The following is a 19,281-nucleotide window of genomic DNA, read 5'->3' as shown; positions in this document are numbered from 1 at the left end:
GAGATCTCGTGTAAAAAATATTTTCCGAATTAAATATAATCAGTTTAACTTAGATATCATCGCGCACAGCTGTCGTCATGTTGTCGACGTCGTCGGGTTGTCTGGTGAGTCTGATTCACAATGCATCCCGGGGTGGCATTGTATCGCATTGCGCGAGACCAAACGACACGACGTAGAGGCATGTAGAAGAATTTTCACCAGAGGATAGCGAGATGAGAACAGGCAAATGAAAGGGAAAAGAAGATAAAGAAAAGAAAAAGAGAAAAGACAGAAGACTGGCGAGATAAAGGGAGGAGAGAGATAAGAGCGCGCGGGAAGGGTCTCCATCGTGATCGAGGCGAAAGGGGTTCGGGTCGTTGCAGCATTGTTTTTTCACCTCCAAACCCTGCATGTGCGTCACTGCGGGGGAAACACGGGATCTCGAATACCTTTCTATGATTTCAATATCGCTGATACGCATACCGTGTACTACGTGAACATTATTGACGATGTCGACGTGAGAGGACAATATGATAGCCGGAATTATTTTCGCCAATAATGTGAAATTCCCTTATCTTCGTGCACAATTACATGAATACTTATACGTGCGAAACTCTTTCGGTATAATGTACAAATTAATTTTATGTAAAACGAAAGAATAGTTTAATTGTACGTAAAAAAATTTCAATCGCCGATTTTTCCATGGATGGATAATTTTTCCTCATTTTTCTAGTCCTCGAGCCTTCATCTTGAATACGCTTCCAGTCGCGTTAATTCTGTTTTAGTTCCAGTCCCGAAGTCACACGATAAAATTAAAGACAAGTAAAATTTAAGTGCGAAAATGATTGGTTCTGGATTTAATGGTATCTCTCTTGCGCATATTCAATCTCTCTAAGTCGCGAAAGACAGATTAATGCGCTTTTATCATTGGCGTCTCTGTCGTATTCGTTCAGCACGAGTCTCCCTTGCGAATCCCTTCTTCCTGGTTCTGTCTGCTCATCGAAGGCGCGCGCGTATTCAGCCTTCCGCGACACATTCGCCGATCTCCGTCCGAGATGCAGAGGTAAAACAATAATAATGGCTGCCTGCTGCGCCTGGTACCACGGGATCGAGGGTGCACCGACGGCATTATTGTCGACCTTCTTTATCTCGCGAGCCCGATCTCTCGCTCTCCATTCGTCATTCCTTTCGCTTCTTCTCTCTCCCGGGCTCCTTCGTTTTTCTTTGTCGAATTTTCTCCCGGGTTAGGTATAGATATATACCGCCGCAAAACGATGCGACAGCTTTTATCACCGACCGGCACAATGCGGTCTCCGGTTGCCTTCGTTCTAGTTGTCATCGTTGTTGCTACTGACGTTTTCCCACTTATTCTTCCAACTCTCAGAGCTCCGTCAACACCACTCTTCATCGTTTTCTGATTCACATTAATAATGTGAGTTCTTACAAAAACTATATTAATCTCTTAACCTTCTTAAGATATTACCGACTTTATCTTTTTCTAGTTTTAAGAATTAGAAAAAGATGAAGAGTAAATTCAACCCCGATTAAATTTAATCTACATTGGAAACGGGCATAAATCGAATTAAATTGTTATCTATCAGTACAAATATAGAAATAATGAAATTGTTAATGTTAAATACCACGAAGAGAGATGGCCAAATAGAAACATCGCATATATTGAAAAAATCTTTAAAAAAATAATTTTTTAAATAATTATATAAGTATCATCCTAATTTAACAGAATAATCAGCTGCGAATCTGTAAATATCATTTACGTTAAAATCGTTGTTTTTCCTCCAAGAAAAAAAATATATAGAATAGATAAAATACATCGGCAGAGATTCCTCGTCCATAGAAGCTGTACTTAGCATCGTACGTGTTTTTGCCTCGTTTTCAATGTTAAATATGAAAAGCAATGGTAACCCAATCCATTCAATTAAATAACATTTTGTTATTTTTAATTTTCATGTGCATCAAAATGTAAATTACTCCATTTCTGTGATTAGTTTCAAAATAAACATCGTCTATATTGACGTATGCATTTAGTAAATAATAAACGAAAGTTTGAGTCAAATTTAATACATTTTTTTGAATGAAATTGGTTAACTCCGTTATTTTAGTCAAATTAACGACATATTGAATAGGAATAATGATAACCTACAGAAATGATTAAAAATAACTCATTGAGTATAATTTGACATTATAAATGTAACAGTATTTCTTCGTAACTTAACCGCGAATGAATTCCTTTCCAGCTTCTTCGGCGAAACAGCCGCAGTTCCGATCGAAAATCCCCAGATATCGTCGCCGCATTTTTACGATCGAGTTTGAAATTCGATAGACCAAGATTTCCCGACGTTGCGCAGCAATGCTCCAACCCGGATATATTGCGCGAGGCGTCACAGATGCACACGTTGCTCCGTTCTATTTCAGGATTCCAGTGCTCGATACCACACCCTTGCATCCGACGTACGCCAGGGCATTACGTGGGTGACGTATAAACAGGAATATTTACTAGGTCTCCCCCCCCCCCTCTCTCTCTCTCTCTCTCTCTCTTTTTCTCTGCTCACGATGATATGTCTGTGTATATGTGCACGTTGTTGCAGCAATAGAGGAAAGAGGGGGAGGATGAGAGAAAGAGAGAGAGAGAGAGAGAGAGAGAGAGAAACTCTATGCATTGGATTCGCAGGTCAGTGGGTTGTCGCGTCGTGTCCGCATCGCCTCGTCTCGCTACGCGTCACTCGAGCCCCGGTGTCACCGCGGCTCGATTTATCGCGTCCGTCAATCTACGAAGGCTGACCTCTCATCGAGTCTCGGGTTACCTACCTACCTACCTACCTATCCACGTATCTATCGGCCACGCTACACTATGCAGACGCGCGTTGCAACGCGCCGCGTTCTCCCCTTTTGTCTTCCGCTTTATTTCCCTGCGAGCGAGTTACACGCAACGCACGATAGCAACTGAGATAGTCAGCCGTTACGCACTATGCTACAACGGTCTGTTCTGCTTGTTCTGGCTGTCCCTACAGATTTTTTTACAAATTTATTATTCTTTTTCCCTCGGGTTGTTTACTTCTTTTCTTATATTTTTTCTTATTTATTTATACTTTAAAATTTATCAAATTTGTGAAATATTCCATAAACATAATTCTTAAAAATTTTCTTTATCTTTAACTTGTAGGAAAATGTAAAATATATCTTTTCGCTAACTTAACTTGCACGTCTTATTAAAAATGTATTTTATATCATAACGATTCAGTATCAAACAGTCCGTGATACAAGATATAGTTATTATGATTTAATAAATAATTAGTAAATGAGAGAGAAGATGGTTGCGAAATAATAATTGCAGACAAAGTTATGCTCTACTATTGGTCGAACAGAATGTCAACCAATAATAGAGCACGTGACGTCATTAATTCAACCCATGTTGGCGTAAACTCGATAGAGCCGAATTAAATTCTTTACTGCTTACGTCTTATGCCTACTCCACACTAGATGCGACGCGCGATATCCAATGAAAGCTCTATTTTTCTCACGTGACGATGCAAAACCGAGTTCTCATTGGATATCGCTCATCGCCGATTGCGTCCAGTGCAATGGGCATTACTGTTTAAAGTTTTTCTGTGTGCTATGGCCCTAAGCCACACACGTCACCCCAATATTCAGTCGTCGGTACACTCAGTACCTGATTGATTACAAGAGCGTTTCACCATCGAACAATCAAGACATTTTGCAATATGTAAGCATAAAGGATGTGATGTGAAAATAACATTATATATGTACGATACAATTAATAATTTAATAAAACCCTGATGAGAAACATGGAGTTTCTACAATATTCACTACACACGCAATCAATGTTAGTATATTCATATATACTTACGGAACATGAATATCGAACAAGATGTAATTATCGTTTCAAATTAATTATTAGTTATTTACGTGATTGGTAATCTGTAACAAGACAGTAAAATAGACAGGAAAATAGATTAAACATAAACGAAATATATTTCGTTTCGACCAATCACGTAAATAACTAATAATTAATTGACGATAAGTAAATACACATCCAAGAAACTTTACGTGCGCACGATTTATTTTTTAGAAGTATTCAAAATTGAAAGCATTAATTTATATTAGTGTTGCAATTCCTATCCCCGAATTTCTTGTTTACAATATCTATCTTAATATTTTAAAAATAAGATTTACATTTGGTACATGTAACGTAAACATGACTTTTTAAAAAGAAATTTAAATTGCAACTTATACTCGAAAACAAAGTACGTAAATTTCAAGAACGATTTTTCGACCGGATATAATTAATTAATTACATTTTTCGATCAATGTTTTTCGTTCACTCACGATCTTAATTTACGCTAATCTTTATTTATACAGTATTGTGTAATACACGGTAAGCTGCCAGGAATGAATTTGCTTAAACGACGGAATGAACCATAAATTAACGCGGTGTGACGTTTAGATTCCGCTGACTAAAGGTGTGTCGATTAATAATGTACAGCGGTTCGCTATCTCTGTTCCTCTCTCTCTCTCTCTCTCCCCTCCCTCCCGCTCCTTCTCTTTCCCTCTCTCCCCCTCTCTCGTTCTCTTTCGTGTTGGTTGTGCAAATTCCTGTTGAGATTTGCGTATCGAAAACAATACGCCGATCCTCTCTCTTCTATCGCATTCGAGATAGTATTCGGAGGTAATCCCCGGGGATCGAATTCTCATAATCCCCTTTGTGCCCGATATTTCACTGTGCAAAATCGCCAACGCGATATCAACTTCACCGCACTCGTGACGATACGGGAAATTTAGGCTGTCGACTCATGTCGGGCCGAAATCGCACGAAATTTTGCGGCAGAACGCGATTTTAGGAGAAAAAAAGGGAAATAAACTTGTCGCGCGTGTGAACGCTATTTTTTCTGTGCGCACATCCCTTGCAGCGAGAGGATTAACTTTCCATCGCGAATTTATAGCTTACATGGGAAAATGTTTGGGATGTTACGGGGATTCTGCCAAACAAAATTGCTAGTTAAGTCATATACAGAGTGTTCAGTAATATGCGTTCAATAAACAAAATAATTCTTTTTTTGTCGAAGATTGAAAATATTTTCTCCTATTCTATATTTAATTATTTATTTGTATCATTTTCTTTTATATATAATTTCCAAAGTTTTAAATAAAATTTTAAACGGTTTTATTTTTATATTAAATAAATTTACTATTTGGATCTCTTTAAATCCAAACTTATTTACAATTAAAAGGAAAATATTTTATTCGCAGCAAAACTTTATTTCTCAAATTAGTGATTTCTAAAAAATCATTGATAATCAAAATTTCTGTCTTTAAAAAATTTTGAATTCTCCTGATCCCTTAATAAAATTACTTCGTCAAGCTATTAGTGCACACCCTGTATATCGTATACTAACCACACGTATCAAGGGAGAGGTAGAGAAAGCGAGGAAAAGGGCAATTGAGAGCGGGGAAGAGGGTGTCTTCCCCTTTCGGTTTTGTAATTCCTGCGTATGTTGCGCGCAAATCATTCCGCTCGGACCGTTCGCGGTCTCGCCATTACGGACTTTCGACCGCACGCGGAAACCGCGATCGAGGAGAAATTCTTTCGCGATCGAACCAGTTCGCAAAACATGTAACGGAATCTGGAGATGAAATTCCTTCGAACGCATGGTGAACGTGCGTTGAAACGGCTGGCGTCGCGAATTCAACGCTTCCGCTTCGATAAAAGCCGCTGCAACTTCGAATTCTGCGTTAAATTTTGCGCAACATCAACCCTTTATTTTTCGCGATTGCCTTAGCAGTTAAGATACATAAAAAAATACTTGAATAATTAGAACAAAAAATATTTAAAAAATTAATATATGTGATAATATGTACTCTGAAAAAAAAATCCTAAAATTAAATAAATATTTATTTGAATAGTGCCAACTAACATCTACTTATAATAAATAAATGTTTACTTGACATTATTCAAATAAATGATTTAATTAAAATTTAGTATTTTTTTAGTATACACTAAATAAAAAATAATATAATTAATTTTTTTAAATCATATTTTACAAATAAATATAGGTAAGCATTTTTTTTTAAGAATGTAGAAGAGAACTCTGCTTATTGTTACAAAAAATCGAAAAAAATGAACTAAAATTTTTTTTTATCTTATGTCTCCTTAGAAGTTTTAAACATTACGATTTGTATTTTGTATCCGAGAGAGATTGAATTCTTATTTTTGTTTTTCGTTTGTATTTCGTTCCTTATACTTTATCATTTGCCAATGTTCTTTAACGGAGGGTTAATGGAGGGTTAACGGGTTAAGTTCCCTCTCATTTCCTCTCTTCCTTCCTTCTTTGACTGCGCTCAACCTTGCCAGCATCCGTCAACTTGCCGTCGTCGTCATGGAGGGTGATAATGCGTGAGAGGGTGACAAAGTGGAATAAGAACGATAAGGGTGATAGTATCCGAGCTATCGATATTAGCCTTAATATCGCGTTTACGTTGAGGCCGCGCACCTCTTTTTATTATAGATTTTCAATGAGTCGTAAGAGACTGAATAAAGAGACGCTAATTACGGACGCGTTTTTCTCCCTCACGTGTTACTACGACTTCGTAGGCCTCAGCATCCGGTCCGATCAGGGAAGGGATCGGGGGTGACGCCTAAGAGGGTGACAAAGTGTCTCAGCAACCGCGGAGAGAGAAAGAGAGAGGAGGGGGGGAGAGAGAGAGAGAGAGGAGGAGGAGGGGGAGAAAGGAGGCACATCAAGGCGGAGATCTCTTTCCTCGCACACTACTTCCTTCGACCCCTCGACGAGACACACTGGTAGGGTTGACTGATCTGCCTCGTAATGCCAATCGATATACACACGGAGAACTATCATCCGGTGCGACACGTCGACCGACGATCTTTTAGGCAACGTTCACACGAACGAGTACACACTCACCCCGCTTTGTCTACGAAAGACGAGAGAAGCAGAGAGAAGGGCTAAACTCTCCATACGTGACGAGTGTATGAATAATGCCAAGATATGTGTACCGTGTATAAAGCTTCTTTTACACGAGCAAAATCTTGCAATGGAACACTTGCAATAGAATGACATCGTTAATTCTAAAGATAACGCGTTATAAATCAGATAATACTCTTTCATGCAAAATATTATTTTACTAAATTACTATAAGCCTTTTTCTATCTGTTTCCAAAGATAAAATAGTTTCTATAATTTGACATATAATTCTGATCTTATTCATATTTTCTTAAATTGTGTAAGTTAGATAAAACTGGATAGATGATTTCATTGTGAATTTTATCGCAAATTATTTTTCCTTCTGTCGATCGCGTAAGACGAGCTTAAGAAGCTACGAGGATCTGCGTTTGGTATAAAAGGCACACCGAGCCTAAATTTCGCGTTTCCACGAGGTTAGATGGGCGGACACGTCAGTGAGAGATCCTAGGGTTGAGCCAAACCGCCGCACCCCCGCTTTTCAAGTGAAACACCCCATATAAAAGAATTCAACCTACGGTATACGCGCCTTCGGAATTCGTTACAAGTCCCTTGGAATCGAGAGGCTCATTCGTAGTTTTATCGCGTCTCTCGCGACATCGAAATTTAATATAAAGATGCACTCAATTTATCGAACGTTTATCTAAATAAATGCACATACTTGTATATGTGCACACGCGATAGTATTAGATATTTACATTTGCATATATATTTACAACAATGTTAAATCTGTACTCGAAAATTTGCAAAGTACTATAAATATTCATCAGACAGTAAAATTTTTGAATATGCAAATTTTAATTATTTTATAAAAATATAAAATGACATAAATGAGACAATTTCTACACAAATTGTATTAATAATACGTTAAGTGAGGAAACTCTTGTCTTGTAAGTAGCAATTGCTTACAACACGCCAATCTCTATTTTACATATTGATTAGATTTTACTTTATTACATTTTATTATATACCATGACTACACAACATATTTTCGCTTATAAAGGTAAATTTTATATTTATTATAATACGTACACATTTCTCTTTTTTTTACACTTTATATTTTAAATTCCATTAACCTAATTTATTTCTTCATTTTACTTAATACATGTCTATATTAATAGATTTTTATATTATTTTATTCGATTTTGACTACATATAAGATTATTGACTGCTATGAACTTTTTATTGGCGTTGTCATATCATGTCATCAAATTTTGTACTGCGATTCTTCAAAAATTGTGACTGACAATGAATTGTTACGTGCGAGACTTTTACATCGAATTATTCTTATGGATTACATCTTAATTGAAGTCTGTATAATTATGTATCTTTTATGTATTTATTCTCAATCTTTTGCCGTTGCCATTATATTCTAACTTTAATTAGTAAACGTTTTTAACATTAATAATGATCCAAAGAGGAGGTTGAAACGTCTGTTTATATTCTCTATTGTTTTTGTATTATTTGTTAGTTTATTAGTTTAAATTTGAATTGGTTTAGCTCGGATACTTCGTATTACATTTATTTTATTGAATACTCTTATCTTGTGTTATTAATAATGGCATTCCATTAAATTTTTATTATAGAAGAATTTATGATCATTTTAAATGATGTAAAGAAGAACCCGTGAGTTCTGAAAGAGACCTGTTAGATTTGTCTATTATATTTCGCACAAAATGACATTGCAAAAATTATGAAAATAAGAAAAAAATATGTCGACGCGTGGTTGTATACATAACCGACGCGAACAATGAATTACGTAAGATCGTAACTCGTCGATCAATCACCTGCGGTGTTACATAATACTTGAGCATTGCGAAGTCACACTTATCGCGCTCTACTCGTCGCTTGAATTATAGTCTTTATGCGTGCTGAATTTCATATGATTCCATTTCGCGATCGACCTAATCCGAACTGAACAACGGTCACACTCTGCTCATTTTGAAAAGAAAAATTTTTCTTTATTTTTTTTTATTTTTTTTTTAATTGTTTAAAATTTCTTTAATCCTAATACTATATTATAGCAATTTTTTTACTGTTTAGTATATGAAGTGAAATTATATATTTATATAAATATATATTATAATTATATATATAATTTTACGTCATCCTAAAATCATAATTAATAAAATTAATATAAGTATATGAAATTATGACTAAAAATATTAGAATAAACTCTCTTAAAGTTTAAAGTCAAATCATTAATTTTATAGACTTATTTTATTATTATTCCAATGAACGGCTGATATACGCGATCGGTTTTTCATGATTCATTACCAGTTGGTTCCACGGATACCGTACTCTCTTCTTTGAATTCCTATTAATTCAACGATATTAATCAAAGAGCGACTTCTCTCTCGTTATAGCGTGCTTCATTGTTTTCGGTATCCCCCTTTCCCCCCCCAATTCAATATCGACATACCCTGTGACGCAATTCGTTCATTTGCCGCTACTACACGCAGTCAACGCACACGCATGTACTCTCGCGTATGTGCATTCACGAGCGATATATGCAGCTTGTGAAAACTGCGAGGGATACGCTGACACAAGGAATAAGGATCACAAAGGCCGACATCGTCGTCGTTGTCGTTGCGATCGAGCGAAAGCAGGTGCCGACTTCGAAAGAGCCGAAAAGAGTTCGACGTGCTTGTCGACGGGGGATCTTCAATCATCGTCAATGGTAGCGTGTATAGAAGCGCACACATCGACCACGTATTTTCCCTGCTCCTCTCTTCCGTTACTCTTCCATTTTTTTATTGTTGTCTTTGCGACCCTTCGCGTTGCGTGGAGTCGCGCGAAGAGACCTCGAGAAAAAAAGACAAGAGGCTTGAAAAACAAAAAACCAACGAAAGCTTGTAAATGGAATACTATGGCTGCGTTTCGTTATTCACCGCAAGTACTAAAATCTATAGTATACGTAACGTGAACTATAGGTTTTTTGCACTTGTAATGAATAATGGAACGCAGTCCATGAAGAATATACAGCAATAAAATATAACTGTCGCAAGTCAATCTGTCCATCATACAACACAAGACTTAAAAAATCTAATATCAAAGTATCCGATATTTAAAAAAGCAAGCGATAACGACAGAAAGATAATCTTATGCAGCGTATCTGATTCTTATAATAGTAATAAATAGAGAAAACGAACAATGTCGGTACAATTAGTTTGATTTTTTTAGTGAATGCATTTTTTTCGTTCCCTGTAGAATTTTTAGCAAATCAAATTTTTTATTTTCCGTTTAATTTTTGTTATATCTGCTCCAATTGCCTTCAAAATTTCTCTCTGAGCATCTTTTTTTGCATTGCTGCATTTATATTTTTGTGGAAGTCCAAACACTCATATTTCTTCAATTCACTTGAAAATTAAGTTATAATCCTGCTTTACTTTCATATTATTATTAAATAAGTATTTTTTCATTAATAGTTGTTATGTCTCTGGCAACTATACTAGATAATTGAATGTCTATGTTGATGAAACTTCTATTTCTATTACGATTTATTGACGTGTCTATCATTTTCCTTTGACATTTACCATTTAAATTTGATTAGAAATATATGACAAACAGCGACTTTTGCCGCTAACAACAAAACCATTAAGGAACATCAAGAAACTTTCAGCAACAGTCGGTAATTTTTTAAGAAACATAAAACATTAACAAAAAATTTCTCGTTGTTGCTTCGATAGGGACATAGCTTTACATTGCTGTGCAAAATTACAGCGAATATTCTGTCATTAAACTACTTTGAACTGGCCATGTTTCTTCCCTCGCGAATCCTGAGAACTCGAGCTCGAGGAAGACATCAGCTTGGCCACGTTCCCAGGGCACTGCGGGAGCCTCCCGCTATTTTCTTAAGCCAGCATCGTGCAAACCGACTGAACAAACGGACGGCCCGCGGTGTGTCTATACAACACGCGAAAGTACGCACGAGTCGCCACCGCCTTCTCTCGTAACCGCATAAGAACCGCGAGAAAGTTACCCTCATAGACGCACGGATCGACGTCTACCACCACGGGGGCCTATATGACCCCCAGCGTCTTTTCTTAGCGTTTACCCTACCCTCCCTCCGTCGCCATCTCTCCCTCTTTGTTCTTACTCCTTTTGCAATTCATTTTTTAACGTCCCCATGCACCTCTGTCTTTTCCGTCGCATTCTCTTCAGGTGCTCCGAAATTATTATCGTCTCTCATGACTGCTAGAATCTTTGTTCCTCGCGGATCAGTCGAGTTCATTCACGGTGAATAACTTCTTTTCTATTACACCGCGAACAGGTTGTCGATGAAAGATAGAAAGAGGTGTCTGTCAAAAAAATACTATAATAATAATATATGTATCAGACAACTTATTTGGACAACAATAAGTAACACTAAATCGATATATAAATACAATTAAATAGGGAAATGCCTTTCGATCTAAGTTAGATCTTAGTGTTTAATAATATGATATTTTATTAGAATTTATATAGATACACATATATCCAGTTCTATAAACTGAGTAATTTGTTTGTTTATTATTTTCTTGTTTCAAATGTTATGCTTCACGAAAAAATCAATTTATCTTGTTTTATCGTTCGAAATGATTGTTTCGGTGAAAATGATAGGATTTTGGACGAAATTAAAGAGAATTGCAGAACTGCCGATCGATATTTTGATATGTATTATGTTCTCGCTAAATTGTGTAAGATAATCTCTTCTCTATCAACGTTGCTAAAGCGCGTGGAACAAATTATGCGATTACCAAGAGAACTCACAAAATATCCAGTTGATACAAGAGGCTTATCTATTTATACAATGCAACATTGAGTGGTGAAAAAATTAAGAAGAGAAATTTTTCATTTCGATATCGCGTGCAAGTTAAAGGATTATTTAGAGTTTTCCTTGCGGAAGAGATTGAATATAGTGAACAATTTAATGACTTAAACATAAATTTTAATAGAACAAGCTTTTAATCTTTTACAAGATCAATTTATAAATTAAGAATTATCGATTTTTCAACTTTTTATCGAAAAACGTTCTTCAAATCAATTAGGAGAAAATCGTCTTCAAAATATTATGAAAAGAGAATTGAAACGCTTTAGAGTCTAAATAATTAGAAGGTAATCTCGTTTGTTTAGAGTTAAAAATTAGGATAAAGATTTGCAGTAATCATGCGAAATCCAAGTCATTACGGAAAAACGAAGCATTTCGCGAAAAATAGTGAGAAAGGGAGGGAGAGAGACGGATAGAGGGAAAAAAGGAACGGCACGGCGCAACTTCCCGAAAAATTAATATCCCGTGGGAAGGAGGGTGCACCGGCTGTTTGGCTCTCGGGGACGCTTCCGTGCTCGGCGGGGTGCAGAGGAGCGAGAAAACGACGGATGGCGATGGTGCGGGGAGCAGCGAATGGAAAACCGGGAGAAACTTTGTTTTCCAAAGCGATTCCCTCGCGCTTCCGGTAGGGAACGGTGGTGGAGAAGGCCAAAGGAGCGCGCAAAGGGATTAGACGCATCTCGCGAGCCAAGTTTCTCTACGAAGAAACTCGTTTATGTAGAGATTGCCTCGATCGTCATGATGTTCTCGAGCCGATCGGCTCGGTGAGATTTAATTGGGCTTGACCACTTGACCGGATTAATTAATCAGCCGATTACGTCTATCGAAGTCTCGGCCTCTCGGTGAGGACGTTCATACTTCTTCGGGCTATTTACTCCACCGGCTATGCTGGAGGGTATCCCTTTGTTCGCCGTCGGACGGTAGCTCAACTAAATTCTTAAGGGTGGTTTGTGTTGGCGGTGGACCTTAATTAAAAGTTCCCGCCAACCTGGTTCGCATAATTACGTTCGATGTGGAGTAGCTCGTAGCACAGCTGGCGCAAGTTGAAGTTGCGATTTTCATTGTTTCCAAGATGCCTCGCCAATTACTTTATATATAGTCTTTTACATGATTTACTTTACACCACCAAGAAATCATAATTTTTATCTTATATATTCATCTTATACGTTTTTAATGAATTCAACGTGTAAATAAATATCAAATATTCCATGTGATTTTATCGTAGTTGCACAAAAGAAAAGGAATTTTCGCAAATTCGCACACGAAGAGAACGATTTTGCTAAAAAATCTAAAAATTTAACTAGACACAGATCTGAAAATAATTTTGTTACATTATTAAAGTTTTTAGATTTTTCAGCAAAATCGTTCTCTACGTGCAAGACCGTAGAATTACATATATCTCCAATCCTAAACAAAATCGTAATCCAAAACGTGTGAATATTTCACGGAGATTTTCGTATTCCCTCAAAATTGTGGGCCACTGACAAAGAACATCCAAGACGCTCGCCGGTCGTCATAGTAAAGAGGGAAGAAGAGGAAGAGTTAGAGAGTGTCGGGGAAAGAGGAGGTCCGTGTGGGTTGGAACGTTGGTTGTAGAATTTTGGGAGAATTCTGAGGGATTGGTTGCGTCGGAGTGAACTTATGAAACGCCCAACCCTGTTACCGGTTGCGCCAAGCGAGATATTAAATTTCTGGAATTTTGCGGTTAGGCACGTCTACATGCCGACGGGTCTCTCTCTGTTTTTCTCTCTCCCCTTCGCCTCTCTCCCCCTTCCTCTCGCTTCTTTCTCTTTATCTCGCTAATACATCCACAATTACATGTTGAAGAAATTCGTCCAATTATAATTTCGCTGTGAAAAAATCGTCTGTGTTGAAACAACTTTCGCACATACAAGAAGAATTCTTGTGAAATTATTAATTATCGATCATTCAATGTCATTCAATGATTATTTCTGATACCTTTGTGCTTTCTTTAGGAATTTTTTAAACATGGTAAAAAATTTCGTTACCATCAATTTTATTTGCGTCAACAGCTTAACCTAATTGTCAGTACACACTAATCTATGCAACATGTACAATGCAATTTACAAGGATCGTCACATCGTAGTATCGGGTTGTGTTTGATTCACTGGAAGGTAAGGAGGAATCTGGAGTCCGGTGTCTGATAGTTCGCTGTGTAGGCGGTGTAGGTGGTACTCAAAGGATTGGCCAGAGGCACCACACGCGAGGGGTTGTCGTACTGGTATTGCACTTGAGCGGCCACGGGCTCAATCTCGAGTTTCTGTGGCTTGGCATCTGTGGACGCGGCCGCGGCGACTGGGGCGACTGGGGCGACGGACAATTCCAAACCAGTCGGCACGATCTGCAACTTCTGCAAAGGTGCGTACGCATAAATCGGACCACGAAGAGGCTCCACGTTGTCGGCGCGAATCTTGGCGAAGTACTTCATGGCCTCGACATTCTGACGACTGATGTACCGCACGCGCTGAAGACGACCGTCAGGAAGTGCCACGTAGTACTCTCCTGATTGCTGAGGTTGCTTCTCATCAACATCCTCGTCTTCGAGCTCGTTTACTGAATTCACGGGCTCGGACTGAAATAATAACGTTGGAATTTATTTTGGCATCAATTGCTGTCACTGATGACTTGTATACTGGAAGAGGAAGTAAAATATAGATATTTATATTATCGAAAATACTGTTAAAACGTCTTGTTACGAGATGAATTTGCAACATAAAAATCGAGTATATTATAGTTGTAATAAGATATTTTCTTAGTGAGTGTGTAAAATTTTCTAAAAGCTTCTTATAATATCAATTATGTTTAAGAAATTATCACATATTATTATCCGACACGAATTTCACAGAGAGATTATTTACTGAATAAATCTATAGAAAAAAACTATATGTTATACAAAGTAAATAATTTTTCGTTTCTCAGTAAAATATTTTTCGGCAAGAGGAAATTTCTCTGTTTTTTTCCGATATCCTGCCAAACAAGACGTAGACTCTCAGACGACCTCGAATCACGAGTGAATGCATTATGGGTTGTGTCACGCCAGTCTTCGAATTTGGTACGGACACACACGTGCACGCGATCGAAAGTAAACGACGTCTCGAATACTAATGTTGAACGGGAGAAACGATGAGAACAAGCAAGCGCCGAAGATTGAAAAAGAGGAGTCTCAGTGTGCGATTTAAATTCCGCGGAACTTCACTCTTATGTAGGTTCACATGCCAACTCAATGGTCCAGCGCGTTTTCTCTCCCGAGCAAAATGATAAATCTATGTTACGTAGTTGTTATATAAAGTTGAAAAATGTGCACATTCGATAAAATTTATTCCAAAATTGAATGAAATTGAAGTTGAAATTTTTGGTGATTACAAGTTCTTTAATAAATTTTAGTTGACGTTAAGATAGTGATTAATTAATTTATCTCCCTATAAAAATAGGAAAATATAAAAATTTTCTCCATATATATATAAATCCTATTTGTACACATTCAGCGTGTAATTTCCAATCAGTAAGATATTGTATTTCATATTTATCAAATTTGCAATATATATTAATTTCATGGATTTGTTCTTTATAACAAAAATTTAACTCCAATTACTTTTCTTTACCTTGATTTTTTTCATATTAAATATTTCGATAATTCCAAAAAAAAGAAAATTCGTATTTTACTTACCTCAGATTCGGTAATGCCTTGAACAGTAGATACTTCTTCCTCTTCGGTGGTGTTAGGAGTCTCAGTCGTTGTCGATTCTTCCGGTTCTCCGTGTTCTTGTTGAGGACTTAATGGTGCTCCGTATTGTTGACCAGGTGCGTTTGGTGCTCCATATTGTTGCTGAGGCGCGCTTGATGCTGCGTATTGTTGCTGAGGCGCGTTTGGTGCTCCGTATTGTTGTTGAGGTGCGTTTGGTGTTCCATACTGTTGCTGGGGCGCACTTGATGCTCCATACTGTTGCTGAGGTGCATTTGGTGCTCCATACTGTTGCTGAGGTGCATTTGGTGCTCCATACTGTTGCTGAGGCGCGGTTGGTGCTCCATATTGTTGCTGAGGTGCATTTGGTCCTCCATATTGTTGTTGAGGCGCGGTTGGTGCTCCATATTGTTGCTGAGGCGCGGTTGGTGCTCCATATTGTTGCTGAGGTGCATTTGGTGCTCCATATTGTTGTTGAGGCGCGTTTGATGCTTCATTTTGCTGAAGTTGTCTTTGAGGAAGATCAAAAGCGGCTCCCGCTGGTTTCCAGCCAGACGCGGGATAAGGAGCGGTCTCTTCCCGTTGCTGAGCGAAGTAATACTGTCTTTGTTGCTGACGGTACCTCGGTGGTTCAGCGAGGACCACGGTAGCCAAGAGGACGATGCTGACGAAAACCTATTTTCGAAAATCAATTAATTGAATATTATTATAGTTAAGTTAATTTCAATATTATTCGCCAAAAAATCGATTGAGGAATCTTTTCATGCTATCAGAAACTGTTCTAAGAGTTGGATAACAAATTAAATAATAAATTTATGACTACCTTCATCGTTGTACGATGACTGTTAGCCGTTTAGGAGCTGACTGAATTCGCCGTCCACCGTCGGTGGATTATATACACGACGTCTCGTATGCGTTCTGCATGTCTAAGGAGAATTATACCCTATGGCCAGGGTAGCGACACGTTCACCGATCGGCGGGTGACATTGGCCTCCTAAAAGAAGCTGATGAATCCTCGATCATTGTTGGCTCATCATCCGGCCGCTCGCGCGCGTTCACCTTCGCCTTTGTCGGCGAGCGAATGCCTTTTCAACAAAAGCGGCACTCTTTAATACTCGGTGTACGACCGACTTTTTCGTCCCCCTCAACTTCAAACTCCACCTTTCGCCCTTTTTCGCACGTTGTGTTTGTTCCGGGCGCACGAAGCGAAAGAAATTGCGCTTCTGTCCTATCGACGATTAAATTTAAAATGGATTGAACGCGTGTTTGCATTCGCTACACCAGAGATTCATCACTTTTGCCGCGAAACGGTGAATACGCAAACTCGTTCGTTCAAAGTATATTTTTATAATATTTACTGAACTCTTCTTCTTCTTCTCTTCTTTATAAGTTCTTTAGATTATAGTAAATCATTATGAAATTAAATTATGTGAATATGTCATTTAAGAGAAGTGTAAGTTTACATTTTTAAAACGCAACAATTAAGTTCATTAAAAGTAACCTCATCGAAATGAATTAAAGAATAAGATTTTTTTTATTATTCATGTCAAGTTATTATTAGAGTGTCTCGAGACATTTTTATTTAAATACACTCATTAGAATTTATAAAATGGGCGTAAGTTGCCACGAAATACGTTCATTGCCAAAATGTTTTGTACAGATTTTCTGTTTTTTAAATTTTAAAAAAGTCTGATAAAAGTCTTCGACTTGTCTAATCCATCATCAATGTTTTCATCCGCCCGTGACCGATGATCGAGTGCTTAACACATTTCACGGAGCAAGGCCGTGTTATGCGACGATTACGTCGTCGTAATTTTAACTCCAGCTCATCATGCACGACATGCGTGTCGTACGTGTCGACCATTCCACGCACGGATTTCGCCGACGAGTCGTAGCGACGCGACGCGTGACGATGATTCGTGCTAATCAATTCACTGGCGTACCCAATCTGACCAGCATCCGAGAAATAAAGAACGTGAATTGTTCCTACGCGTTCACGCTCGGGACGATTGAAACGATCAGGGTCGCACGGTCGTTCGATCGATCGATCGCGACAATAGTTTGGAATTTATAATGATCAGTACCTCTCGTCTCACCTCGACGCGTACGTGCATAAAACGAGCTCTCATATCGGTGTCACATTGTTTATGCGAAAGGAGACTTCTAATGGGAACTATGTCGACTTTCGGACGAACCAAATCTAATGAACTAGTGTCTGGTAGCACATTCCGAAGATTCAAGATAACACTCAGCTTTATAGTTTTATGAACACACAGAGAAAAATATAGCAGCACTTAAAATTTAGATTAACAGTTAAAAGCTTTAGATCCATGGCACAAAAAATTGGTTAGTTGGATTGGTTACTGCTTACATTATGGTCTTACATTATGGTCTCTTCTGTGATTGGCCAATTCGCTTACGTTTTACTACTTAAGTTTTTTGTGTGCCATGGCCCTTATTCCATATTTGTGTAATCATATTTACGTCTGAAGAAATATCTTGTTCAATATTGTTAATACATATATACTAGCAACTATGACCTAATTTATAGTTCTAATCCTGATTCACTCCGAAGTGAACTGAATTTAGGAAATGTTTATACTAGATTGATCTTACTTGTAAGAACGAAATGAAAGTAAAATGTCTGAATACTCTTATATATATATATTTATTTTTCTTATTTCTGTCAGTTGGTGACGTATTATATGTTGGTAACACTCGCAACATTTTGCTCTACTCCGCTGAGAAAAGAGGATTGAAATGCATCGAAACTTTAATCTTTTATTAACATCCAAGAAATTTCACTTCACTGTAGAATGAATACGAATTGGACGGTTGGATAAACTAGACCTATAAAGATGATAATTGTACAAGTTTTATGTATAAAATTAAAAGGTACATAGTTGAATAAAAACTATTATTTTATAATTATTGCAACTATAAACTAGTTTATTTAACTACACATATATTATAATTTTATACATAAAGCTTGTATAGAGGTCATCTTTATGGTTTCGCTACTATCATGTCTTTTGTTTGAGAGGGATTATAATCTCCTAGACCCAAGGAAAAATATTACAAATTGGTTCCTAAAACAGTAAATTTTTTAGGGGCATTTTAAGAGAGATTATCCTCTTCGAAAGAATTTTTTTTTATTAATCTCGCTCAATTTTATGCTTTGTAAATCAATTCTCCAATTACGTTATGAAATATAATATAATATAATATCAAATATCATAAAGATAAATCTATGACATTTAATTTGTAGAGTAGCTCCTGGAATTTTTTTTTAGAGTGTGTGACGTGATTTCGAGCTGATTCAATAAAGGTTATTGCTTTTAAATCCTTCCGTACAAATAGGCCTTTTAGGATACATTCCTCCAAAAACAGTGTCTGTGCCCCTCGCAGAATTCCATGTAGAAGACGATAGAGCTCGATTCGTGGTCACGGAAATCGCGAAATGCGAACAACTCTCTCTGGTGCGACGTGAAATAACGCGGCCTGTAGCGGGGTTGACGGGGACCACGAGGGGAGCTGAGGGTACACGAGGGGGGCCGATCACGGTGGTAGTCGCGCCGGGCCGAGAGCGGCAAAGGAGAGGGACGGCACGACGGCGGCGGCGGAGGGGTGGGCCCGGGCAAAGCAAATTATTCACACTCAAACGACTCCATTTCAATATCGGGCCGAAGCCCAGGGACAAAAGAAGGGCGAGATGCCTGTCTCCCTCCTGCTTTCGCTTTGCGCCGCACTGCTGCTGCTGCTGCTGGCTGCTCGCC

At 37.9% G+C, this 19,281-nt stretch overlaps 2 protein-coding genes across 2 annotated transcripts in view; one reads left to right on the top strand and one right to left on the bottom strand.

Moving 5' to 3' along the window:
• The window catches only part of LOC108761146 (paired box protein Pax-6), a 120,102-nt gene that overhangs the window by 79,692 nt on the left and 21,129 nt on the right, over positions 1 to 19,281 (top strand). The window lies entirely within an intron of this gene.
• LOC108761147 (involucrin) lies at positions 13,807 to 16,407 on the bottom strand. Its single transcript, XM_018507527.1, has 3 exons — positions 16,329 to 16,407; positions 15,491 to 16,180; positions 13,807 to 14,395 (listed from the first exon to the last, which is right to left on the bottom strand). Exons 1-3 carry the CDS (start codon positions 16,332 to 16,334, stop codon positions 13,928 to 13,930), a joined length of 1,164 nt encoding a protein of 387 aa, XP_018363029.1. The 5' UTR covers positions 16,335 to 16,407; the 3' UTR covers positions 13,807 to 13,927.

This window comes from Trachymyrmex cornetzi, unplaced genomic scaffold (genome assembly GCF_001594075.2).
Source record: "Trachymyrmex cornetzi isolate Tcor2-1 unplaced genomic scaffold, Tcor1.1 scaffold24, whole genome shotgun sequence".
NCBI lineage: Eukaryota > Metazoa > Arthropoda > Insecta > Hymenoptera > Formicidae > Trachymyrmex > Trachymyrmex cornetzi.
The sequence above is the reverse complement of the archived record's forward strand: the minus strand, read 5'-3'. Positions and strand labels throughout refer to the sequence as shown.

Coding starts and splice junctions, on each gene's coding strand:
- LOC108761147 (XM_018507527.1), bottom strand. Junction 14,396..15,490: donor AAGGCATTACCGAATCTGAG/GTAAGTAAAATA, acceptor TTATTATTTCAG/TCCGAGCCCGTGAATTCAGT.